The 12,593-nt window shown below is 38.0% G+C and overlaps 1 protein-coding gene across 3 annotated transcripts in view; it reads right to left on the bottom strand.

Moving 5' to 3' along the window:
- LOC145978015 (PHD finger protein 14) overlaps positions 1-12,593 on the bottom strand; it is a 45,687-nt gene that overhangs the window by 14,017 nt on the left and 19,077 nt on the right. For all 3 annotated transcript variants that reach the window (XM_083110395.1, XM_083110394.1, XM_083110396.1), the window contains exons 4-10: positions 11,213-11,327; positions 9,635-9,763; positions 8,981-9,218; positions 8,146-8,250; positions 3,394-3,563; positions 1,446-1,617; positions 610-742 (exon numbers count right to left, since the gene is read on the bottom strand). In XM_083110395.1, the coding sequence (XP_082966521.1) occupies positions 610-742; positions 1,446-1,617; positions 3,394-3,563; positions 8,146-8,250; positions 8,981-9,218; positions 9,635-9,763; positions 11,213-11,327 (1,062 nt within the window). The remainder of the gene's footprint in view (positions 1-609; positions 743-1,445; positions 1,618-3,393; positions 3,564-8,145; positions 8,251-8,980; positions 9,219-9,634; positions 9,764-11,212; positions 11,328-12,593) is intronic.

The following is a 12,593-nucleotide window of genomic DNA, read 5'->3' on the forward strand; positions in this document are numbered from 1 at the left end:
GTTATTTTGTACAATAAGGAATTTGGAAACTGTGTACCTGGTTTACTTTCAAAGTGTCCATTTGTTGCTGGAGAGGACAGAACTTATTTACTATGGTATTGTTCTAACCAAGTGCAAGTATCACCAGTATGTACAACTGTGCACATGGGCATCCAGAAGGTCAACCAAAAATTACATATTTCACACATATAATTTAATTTCAGCCACAATAATGTGTGTTAATTATTGCACAAACATGATAAATTCAAATTTAAGCAATGTTTTTAGAGGGATGAACACTATTATTGGGGAAAATATGCCATGTTGCCCCCCCCTGGAAAAAATCCTGCGGACGTCCATGTCTGTGCACCTTAAATTGGAAGAATGTTTTTTTTTTTTTTCAAAATGTGAAGCAATAATTTATAGGTGCACCTTAAGTTCAATGGCATCTTAGATCCAATGAAATATGGCATTGTGAAGAACTTTTTGTTTCTTAAGTTGCAAAACTTCTATAATTTGTTTAACGTTTCGATGTACCACATACACAATTTGTTTCAAAACATGAGGTAAAAAACACTAATACTTTTCCATTACAGAGTACAGAGATTATTTAGACCCCTCGTACATTACCTGATCATAATTTTGACGCAACATCTGCTGCTCTTCCAGCAACTGGGTGTTGGCATCCAGGAGCTCTTCGAGACGTCTCTTCATGGACGTCAGACGGACATTCCGGTCCAGGTAATAGCCAATGAACTCCACACTGTGCACACAAACAAAAAACAACCATAGGTATTCCAACAATTCATCACTTCAACTTACAACTGTTACACTTTCTGATTAAATCTTAACTACTGTATTTGGGTTGTAATATTAGCATTGGTTGTTGTTGTTGATTTGGTGTTTTAAGTCCACTTTATGCACAGTAAGGCTAATCGGGACTGGACCTACAGTTTAAAGTGGGATCCGAACCACTTGTGCCTCCACCGGGTATCGAGCTTGGGACCCCTTGATTACAAGGCATATTAGCATTGGTGTCACCAGATATCTTTATTGGGGGTGAAGGGTAGGAACAGGTTGTCAGTAGAGAATTATGTAAGCTAATGATAACAACAAAATCAATAATTATTATATTATGAAGTTATTATCATGTTGTTCAGGGGATAGTTTACCTGAAAGACCAGACTTCTGTACTTCTGATTGAAACAATATTCATTAGATGTATAATTTTTCTTGTTTGTACATATTGCTTGCACTGTAAAATTATTTCTCTTGCAGTTTACGGTTCTTACAAGCACAATTGTTTAAGTACACACTATAAAAGGAATAACAATAGTCATTATTCTAGTAAAACAAATGTCAAACAGTTACGCAAAAAAGGATAACACGGTTCCTGGACATTTCTTAATTCCTGCTCATGTACAGAAAACACACATCTTGTCCTTAGCATTTCAATGAATATTTACCTGAAAGCAGGTGGTATGTGCCACTTCTTCCTGACGTCCACCAAGGCAGCCACGTGGGCTTCTTGGACCTCCAGAGCTTGCGTGTCAACGCCCATGAGCTCGGCCTTGTGCAAGAGCTTCCGACACGCTGAGGCACTTGTAGTTAGCAGGCGAGGCATCTTCTGCGTAGGAACTGAAAGTGAAATGTGCATCAATTAGTTGGAATTCACTTTAGCTATGAATATACAACATGGCTTCCACCGAGTGTATTTTAAAGCTAAAATTTAGCTTGAGACTCACAAAAACAAAGTATCTTGGTAATTGCTTATCTTACAAAATTAACACATTTTCGTCTTGCATAGGAGTAATGTAAAGAAAAAAGGGGAAGAGATGGGTTGACATTAATTTCCCCAAAATTCCAGTCATTAACCAATGATAAGTCTTGCAAGTGGTCAGAATATCTTTTTTATGCTTGTCATTCAATCGTTCAACTTGACGAAAAATACCACGTTGCTACTAGAAACAACATGTAATTTTTCCCAATAAAGATAAGTATCAATATAAAATTTACACATACCAATAATCTACCGAATGGATTTAAAATTGCAAATGTTACATAAAAAACCTGAGTGGTTCATTAACATTCTTTAATTACTGCACAGATTCTGCCTTGAAAAGAAACTGCATATGTAGATATTTACTATACAAAATCAGGGTATGTATTTATATTAATTCAAATAATAATAAAACTACAATTTTGAACTAACTTATACAATATTTACAGAAATATTGTGTTGGTCAACATGTTGAAAATTTCACTGATACCAACAAAGTAAAGATTCCTATGTTCTATCCTTCATATTCCTTTTCCAACCTATGTTTAGGTTAATCATGCTAATGAGAATGAAAGGAATTGGACAAGGGAACCAACACAAAAGTACTGCAATGTTCTGATGGGGGCTCAAAACAGAAACTATTAAGTTAACATCATGAACAACACTTGACATGATTGTTCAGCAAGGTGGTTATAAATAACAATAGTAGTAGTTGTTGCCACCATCTGTACATTCTGTAAACGACTATTTTCTAAAGTTCTCAGATGCTGAAAATTCTAAATAAGAAGTTGTTTAAAATGTTGATTAATAATATGTAAGTGTTCGACTGGAATTACATGCACCAATTTATAAGTGTGCTTCAAAAAATTCAATAATCACATCAGCATATTGAAATAGTCATTACTTTTTTACACAATCCTGCTGCAAAATTAATGGAAACCTCAAATTTTGCATAATTTCTAGCATAATTAGACTACATGAAAGTGTCCCATGATATTTTGGATGCCAATATCGATACATCAGTATCAGCTTAGCCCAGTGGCGTGCCCAAGGGGGGGTTGGTGGGGGGTAATCCCCCTCCCCTTTTGGACCAGCATTTCTAAAAAAAAAGAACATCAAAGGCAGGAAAATATGGCAGAATGAGGACTGACTACAAAAAAAAACTACACATAACCCCTCCCTTTCGAAAATCCTGGGCACGCTACTGGCTCAGCCCTATTTAAAAGCTTTCATGCCACAACTATAGCCAGGAGCGTATATTCTGCGAAGCCTGAAGTCTAGAAAATAAAATTCAGGAGAAAAATCGATCAGAAATTGTAAATATTATTATTCATATCAGTGAGATGATGATGCTGATTCTGGAGTTGGCAACCTGATTTCTTATGAGTTGGTAACCTGATATCCTATTAGTTGGCAACCTGATTTCTTATGGGTTGGCAACCTTATTTCCTATGAGTTGCAACCTGATTTTTTATGAGTTGGCAACCTGATTTCTTAGGAGTTGGTAAATGTATTTCTATTCATAGCCTAGGACCACATGACATAGTGAGATAGCCCAAATCTTGCACTCAGTAAAAGCCACTGACTATAGCATATATGCATTTGCAAAAACTACAAGTGCAAAGAGCACCTACCCCAAGGTGGTGTTCTTGTTCTCTTGTGTGTCAGATACTTCTGCCTGTGCTTCTCCATCTTGCGTTTGATTCTCAGCTGTTCAAAGCTCCTGCTGTGCCCTACTTGCTGGTACTCAATCTGCCGCTGGTGGATGCGGAGCTGCAACGCCAGCCAGTTACGTCTTCTCCTCCTGTAGAGTGGGCAGCAATTAGGTTGAGTAAGATGAGCACCCACACAAAACACAAACAATTATATACATGAACATCACATATATGACACACTTGTAAAATATTAAGTAAATTATATCCATTGGATTCTTCAATCAGCTAACCCAGACAGTTTTGTGTTTATTTTAGGTTTGTGGGAAAAACTTGTCTTGAACATTTGTGACTGCCATATGACTGAACTCTGGTGGAAATTTTTCCGATGATGTTCTTGCACAGAGAGACTCTGAAGTATACCCACCCAGCATTAAAAATGTAATCAGCTGGAGAATGGTGCTGATCACTTCACTTCCACTATGTCCAGAGCCTCACTTCTACACTCCCCGTGTGCTTTCATGACACAGTGCAAGCACAAGAGATGGGCTGAATTGAAGTAATGTCAAAACTGACCTACCTCTCGAAAGGTTTTCTCGAAACACTATCTTAACCCCTTATAGTTTCAAAGTTGGGCAAAATTTGTTTTAGTCCACTTTTATACTCAAATACAGGATGAGTCATAAATATGTCTACACATTTGAAGTAAATGTAGTGTGTTACTGTACAATGTAGATGGAAATGGTGAATGGTATATTAAACTTGAAACCTCATTTTATCACGTCAGATAAGTCACACACCTGAGCTTACGTCATTAGTCAGTGTAGGCAATGCCAGAATGATCGTGAGACTAGCGAGACGTGATTTTATTGTTGCTGTCGACTGTGGGATAGTGGAGAAAACGACTGCTTACATCAAATTGTTATTTAGTTTAAGTACATTGCTGTGCACACGGCTCTCTCCATCATTCTGGTATGCAATTGCCCACGTTACATTCACTGTTTCCCTCTGCATTGTACAGTAACACGCAACACTAACTTCAAACGTGTAGCCATATTTAGGACTCACCCTGTAGGTTAGTCATAAGATGACCTGGAGTATAAAGTGCTATCTGGACTGTTGTCCAATGTGCCTCCACCAGGGATAAAGACCTGGGAGCTACAGATTACAAGGCCATGGTATTATTCTTTATGGGGAGAAGGATTTATGTAATTTCACATTCTTCTACTCCTCAATGTTTATTTAACAATGATAACAAATACGTAGGTGGTCTCTAATGAAAACATGAAAAAATAACTACAATGTGAACAAAGGTCAATGATCATCTCAATCTAGATTTCTTTTTTCTCATTTCATGTCTCTGTTAAAAACGAAATATACATGTCCCTAATTATGAGCTGTACAGCTATGACCAATATAACCATGGGCAAAATAACACTAGAACTAACACATAAGGAAGGAATTATTTGTCAGAAGTTACATGATTTTGTTTACATTAACTTTAATCTTGGATGACTATAATCTTCAGTATTGCACCTAGCCCCCTTCCCCCAAAGAAGAAGATGATTTCCAAACCTTCCACATAATACAGCAGAAAGAATAACAACTACCCCAGGCAGCTAGAGGGGGTGCAGAGGGAGGGCAACTGCCCCCCCCCTGTGAAAAATACAGAACACATTCTTACCTGGAATTTCCACTAATCTATACAATTATACCATGTGTTACTCTAGCAACATAATAAAGACACTTATTGATTTTGTGATTTATTAGGGTGTATGGGATTCCGTATAATGTCGTATCAGGATTGGGGGGAAAAATACCCGTCCAGATTCAGACTTCGGGAAATGATTTCGCAATTTTTAGTATCTAGAACAGTTGTGACATTTTGAGTAGTCTTCTACAGGGTGGCGCAGAGAAACGGCAAAATTTGAATGTGGAATTGGCAACACTGTAGCGCCGGCATTTGTTCGGGACCGATGCGACATCATTGAGGAGGCTTTGCCTTTTAGTAATGATGCAGCATTGGAATGGTTCGGAGCGTGCTTTCGCTGTGAAAGCCTTTTATAAAAATGGTGATAGTGTGACTGCAGCGCAAAGGGGTATTTCGGCAGCATTACCAGCTAGGACGTCATGCTCATGTCCCATCGGCTCGTGCAATTACAACATGGGTGCGTATTTTCGAAGAAACCGGTTCAGCATTGAAGAAGCAGCCCGAGGTAGAGTTCAAACAGTACGTATACCAGAGAATGTTGAAGCAGTTTGAGTTGCCATTCAGAGGAGCCCTCGCCACTCCGTTCGACAACATGCATCAGCCCTACAGTGTAGTCGAAGAAGCGTACAAAGAATACTGCATGAAATGAAGTTCCACCCCTATAAGTTACAGATTGTGCAGCAATTACATCCTGAAGACCCTGTGTTGCATAAGAAGTTTTGCAAATTGGTGTTGGCTAAGGTTAACGAGGATGCCAATTTCCTTAACAATTTGTGGATGTTAACAAACAGAATTTCCGTTACTGGTCACAGGAAAATCCTTGTCAGCTTCATGAGCGTCCATTACATAGCACAAAGGTTACAGTATGGTGTGCAGCGTCAAGTCATGGTGTTTTCGGCCCTTATTTTTTTGAAAGTGAGGAAGGCATTGCAACAACAGTGACATCAGATCGATATGTTGCTATGCTTGAAACATTCTTTGCACCGAAGTTACACGATGCACATCTTGACACAGACAACATGTGGTTTCAGTAGGACGGAGCCACGTCACATACTGTTCGACAGTTGATGGAGGCGATTCGCAAATTGTTTGGAAGGCGGATCATTTCACGTAACGGTGACATTTCATGGCCTCCGAGATCCCCTGATCTCAGTGTTTGAGATTTCTTTCTGTGGGGACATCTCAAAAGTAAAGTGGACAGCACACGTCCTGCAACCATTGCTGAACTGAAACAGAAGATTGAAGCAGAAATCACTGATATTTCTCGAGACATGATACAGCGGGCAGTCCAGTTTCCACAGCAGACTTTCAGAATGTGTACGCCCTGACGGAACACATCTTTCTGATGTAATCTTTAAGAAGTAAAGTGACATGTGAAATGACATGTAAATTTCATAGTTAATGGCATACTATGTACATGCATATCCATCATTAAATGTATTTTTTCCTGTGATTATTTGTGCATTTTACGTCAATTGAAATTTTGTCGTTTCTCTGCGCCACCCTGTATTAAAGGTGCCTAATGTGTTCGGATGTTTTTCTTGGATGTGTTGCTATGAACTTGGAACTGCTTAAATTTTTATTTCCCAAGTCTACCTTTTGGTAATAGTGATTCATGTGGTAGAGAGAGAGGAAGTGGATATTTGATTGTTGTTACTTAGCGTTGCTTTTCTGCCACTTCTAGTTAATCACAACAATGAGTGATAACGTGAAATTGATGAAGAGACACTCACAAACAGTGCCGCAACCACAGGGGGGGCAGGGGGCATTGTCCCCCCCCCCCAAACCTGGGGCAGAAGTCCATTCTAGGGGAAGGAAACATTGAAGTAAAAAAAAAAAACAAGACTAGGAGAACTTAAGAATACCAGGACATTTGGATACTCATGATGGAATTAGTTTTTACGTGTTGTTTGCATTTTTCTTCCAGATGGCCAAGGGCACTTGCAAGGGACACAGAGGGGCAATTGCCCCCCCCCCTCCATTTCAAATTTTATACAAATAAAAATACATAAATGTCTCCTGTAGTCCAAGTTCAGAGCCATAGCTATGGGGTGGCGAGAGTAGGCCCTGGGAGCCAAACACTCGCTATGAAAAAAATATGTTAAGAAGAATGACATGGTGCCCCATAAAATTATTTGCACCCTAATAATACAATTTCACACAATATTTTGCAAAATGTTTAACATAACCAGTAGGCAAACATTGTCTGTAGTGATGCAAGAGCCTCCCCTTTGAAGGAAACAGAGTCCATGGTGGACTAAGGGATCCATGTTTTAATGTTTTAGCAAGTACAAAAGAAATGTATTACAAATTTTTACACAATTCATCAAAGTGTAGATAATATGTAACCATAATTATTTAATTAATTTGATTTTTCTTGAATAACACAACACAATGGTGTTGTTGGATTCTCGTTAGATTTCTTTGTGCGTAAAAATCTTGCATACTGGAAACTAGAGGGAATCATTATGAAGCATGATTTATAAAGAGCTCCCTTAATCAGTTCTGCAGACACACCCAAAGCTGTTGGTACATATTAATCTTTTAACATTATCGACCTGTAAATATCAATTAGATACAGTCCTTATTAGCCTATACTTTATATTCTTTGGCAATCTGGAAAGGTCGTTATCGAAATATTGCTATTTGCTGTTCCTCGAAGTTTTTTTGTTTGTTGTACTTTCAAGACATCATCCCTTTTCTGTTACTTATCTGTTTTGGGGGAAAGAGCAAGTGCCTCTGTGTACCCTGCTATATCTGACAATGCAATATATTAAAAATTTGCCCTCTCTAGGATTGACTTCGGCACCCCCTACAAAGAATTCCTGGCTACAGGCCTGCCCCATGGTGGAGTGGTTAGCACATTGCACTACAATGCCAGGGGTCCCAGGTTTGAATCCTGACCTGGGCATGGATGTTTGTGAGTGTCCATTCATCAATTTCATCATTCATCACCATCTTCGCAATTAGCCAAAAGTGGCACAAAAGCGAAGTAAAATAAAGAAAAGAAAAGATAGGTTTACCTCATGTGGGCTTTGTCCGTGTGCAGCTTGCAGTGTGCATAGAAAGGATCAGCCTGGTCCACCTCTTCGGAATGTGCCTCAGACAGAAGACCTTCCCGCTGTGCACTGAAATTTCATATTAAGAAGAGTAAGCATCAACTTCAATACATTACAGAAGTATTCAATAAGTAATTTCAGACATGGAGTAGGGTATTTCTAAGAGAATTTATGCAAAACTATTATTATTATTACTATAAAAATGCAGTACACCAGGATTGCCACTCATTTTGCCAAATGAAATTCCCTGACTTAAAACAGGTTTTCCAGGCATTTTGACATACATTTCCAGACAATTTTGGAACATTTTAAGGTATATTTTAAGACTGGAAATATGAAAGAATTGGTTCCAGATGAAAGACAAACACCATTTCTTAAATAAAAGTGTTTATTTTGTTGTGGAAAGTTAGTTTTTACAAATACTTGAAAAATACAAACTCACCAATGTCCAACAATGATATTTTATGGTGGGTGCATTAAATGTGGATTTAATGTTGAATAGATGATGTTTCATATTTCTACATTGCAAATTTAATTGTTTTTTCCAAATAATTTCAAAGGACAACTGCCTTCATTAACAAAGGTTACATCCTTTGAAATTAATACAACATAGAAATACAGAACATCACCTACAAAATTATATATTATATTTGCTGACTTTTCTTTAGAATGTTTATAAAGTTGTCAAAACATTTCCAGTTAGTGGTAAATGCTGTATAAATATACTGTTCCAGTTAAAGACAGGAACAAATGCAGAATGAGTAGACCTAGTAAGTACACCGTGAAGTATACATCTTACCAGGTGACATGGAAGTAATTCCGGCACATGCCAGCATCACACCCTATACACACGCCAGTCCTACTGAATCTGTCATCTTCACAAAGGCTGCAAGTCTTGGCTCCCCACTTGTTGTACGGCATCTCGAAGAGAGTGACGTTGGAGAGACGATCGACTTCTCCAAAGGCCACCCCTGGCACATATAGTGCACACACCAAATGCACCCACTTGCCTACATCTGTCTCTTTGAAGATACCACCTGCATACATATGGGGAAAAATTAAGAATGAATACATCAAGTCATATGCAAACATATCTGTAATTTATATAAAAGACATACACAAAATAATACACTCAAGCAAATTCCCTGTCTTTTCTAGCTTGTGCTGGCAGTTTTAAAAATTTCCACACCATTCTGTAGTGGTTTAACAGCTTTAAAATATTCATAAATTTACATGAGATAATCATTTAATTGCAAAACCCACTTCTTCCCACAATGTTGTAAAAATAATGAAAAGTATTGACTTTGCATAATTTTTTAGAACATTTAGACACTGCAGTAGGGTCATGTGGCATTTTTGTCACTCAAGACTCTGGAAAAATATTGGCTGGTACATTCTGATACTACTTGTCTTGGCAACCCTATATAAAAATATATGTGGAGATGGTTGTCACCTGAATTTGGGCAGAGTTCGCAAGATGGATTGGTGACCCCCGCTTTGCAAGCCTCGCAAAACCAAGGCTCGGTTGAACAAGATGACACGGTACTTGATACACTGGCTGCATCCGAAACTCCATAGCACCCTGTATGAGAAAATAAAAATACAACTGTTAGTAAGACATTATGTAAAACTCATTTGCATCATCAGTCTAATATTTACATGCGGTTAAGTATGGATATGATAAACATTCCTGTCACTTATTTGTTTTTCTTCCAAGCGCTTCAATTGAGTCGGTGTTTTAAGTCCACTTTATACACAGTAAGGCTAATCCTGACTGGACCTACAGTTTAAAGTGGGATTCAAACCACTATGTGCCTCCAATGGGTATCGAACCCGGGACCCCTTGATTACAAGGTAACCAAGCATCTCAATGTTTGCACCAATGGTCAAAAGTGATTTCAACAAAGCTGGGGTATATAATTACACATAGAATTTCCCTAAATAAAATACATCTCTCTCTACTGAAATTTATGACTGAACAAGACAATTGCTTGTTTAAAATCTATTTTATCTTTAGATAGGTTGATAACCACTACTATGTGCCCCCTAGCTGTGATCCCCTTCATTACCAGGTAATAGATTTAGCCATCATAATATCAAGAGAAGACCCACACCTAGCTAATGGTTGTGAACACAAAAATTAATACTTCAAGGTTTCTTAAAAAAAGGTGAAGTAATAAACACTGAATCTATTCACTAGGCAAAATATAATTATAGATGCATTATACGAAGAGTATTTGAGTGTAAATTTAAGGAACTGGGTTATCTTCTCATATTCTGCCATTTAGTTCAAAGAATAAATGGTTCCGCAGGTTTGAAAATTCAAAAAAATAGTTTCATGTAAGAAGTTAAACAAGATAAACTTTATGACCAAAATTTTCCTTTTAATAATAAACTTTTAAAGCTTTTTTTTAAATAACTAAGTATGTAAAACAATGCTTCTCAACCTTTTTCAGCCCGGGACCCAACTTGAAGGATATTACACTTCATGAGACCCACAAGCATGGGCGCCAGCAGAATTACTTGTAGGCGTGTGCCAATACTTTAAGATGCCCTCTTTTATGCTTGCTTAAACAAATTACACATACTTCATTCTAGAAAAGTAAATATGTAATTTAAAAGACTAATTTACTCTAGTCTAACATCTAACTAAACACAAGTGCTGAAATTGAAAACATTTTTCTTTTACTCACCGAACTAATGTGCAATGGTAGAGTGCAAATAACAGAAATGTAGAGCTTAGACTATGTACAACAAATTGAAATTGTTAAAACAATATAATTAGTAATTTAAATGTAATAGGTTTTTAATATACAATAAATAATTTGGGCCCCGACTTCGTGACCCACCAAATGCCCCCTCGGGACCCAGCAGTGGGACGTGCACCATAGGTTGAGAAACGATGTAAAAGTTAAAAATAAAATAGAATAGCTACGCATTTCAGTACACTGACTGCATATGCTCTTCTACCTGCATACATATTAATGTACGAGAAACTCAAGTGTGAAGTAGATGAAACTGCAAGGTGTACCTTCATGAACTGTGACTCCACATCCATCACATTCCACGATCTCATTTGTGTCATCGCTTCTGTCTCCAAGGCATCCACAGCATATAAGCACTTTGACTGCTTCCTTTATGTCGATCTGAAAAGAGAACATGACGTGGTTCTTTTCAACAGAATCTCACTTGTGTTACACATGACCAGGGCTCGAAAATTCCCGGTTGCCAGGTCGCCATGGCAACTAAAAATTTCAGCCTGGCAACTGTGATCTTTTGCTGTACAAAATTTTGAAGTTGTGAACATTCCATAGAGTCAGTAAGAATTCCTTATCCTTTGTCCTCAACACCCCATTTCCTGCTTTATCAAATAATTTAGCGATGTTTTGAATACCGTGATGGTCAACATCTTATACAGTGTGTTTCAAAAGTTGCACAACCCAAACTTTGGAAATGCATATCATGAAAACCGTAAGAGATATTTACACCGGGTTTTCTGCATTATAAAGCCTCATCCAGTGAGATATTTTTCAATGCTTAAAATTATCAGTTCACTCCGTACAGAAAATTATATAAATTAATAACTGACTGGAAGCAGCATTCAATTTTTCCCAGAAATAAACTTCTGAGTAAGAAAAATATGTAAGAAATTATCGAAGGGTCATAATTAGATATTTGATGACTGATGCCATGTCAGTCTGTCATTAGTATTAGTTTAGTGCAGAAAACCCGGTGTAAATATCTCTTACGATTTTCATGATATACATTCAAAGTTTGGATTGCGCGACTTTTGGAACATACTGTAGCATGCACAATTGCTAGTAGGTGGTTTCCTGGCGCCTGTTTTTCAAAGCTGGCGCCTAGCTTTGAAGAAAATTTTTCGAGCACTGCACATGATTGTACCTACAGTTTAGGATGGGATCGAAATCACTATGTGCCTCCACTGGGCATCGAACCTGGAACCACTTGATTACAAGGCCACAACACTACCCCTATGCTATCGGGGAGGCAGATTGGAGTGAGGCAAGGCATAGCTTGGATAAATATTGTAGTAACAATTTTATATACGGAGCTGGCATTCTACAAATATGTATGTATGCATGAACCAGAAAATTGAGAATCCCTCAAAGTGTGAAGCGAGAGCCTGACTGCCCATATAAACACACAACCACTAACACAATGCACAAAAGCTCATGCACAACTGAACCTTGGATTCCGCCGCCTGCATATGCTTCCACCAATGGATTGGCAGCATAAGTGTATGGCAAGGGTATACAAAAAGTAGTCCCAATGCAATTGATGCCTATAGCAGAACCACACACAAAAGAACCTGCACATTGGAGGGGAGGGGAAGAATGGAGCACATTTCCTTATGGCCCGAGTTAAATGGAAGAAGGGGAAGGTATGTGAAG

Source organism: Lepisma saccharinum, chromosome 24 (assembly GCF_977018435.1).
Source record: "Lepisma saccharinum chromosome 24, izLepSacc3.1, whole genome shotgun sequence".
Taxonomy (NCBI): domain Eukaryota; kingdom Metazoa; phylum Arthropoda; class Insecta; order Zygentoma; family Lepismatidae; genus Lepisma; species Lepisma saccharinum.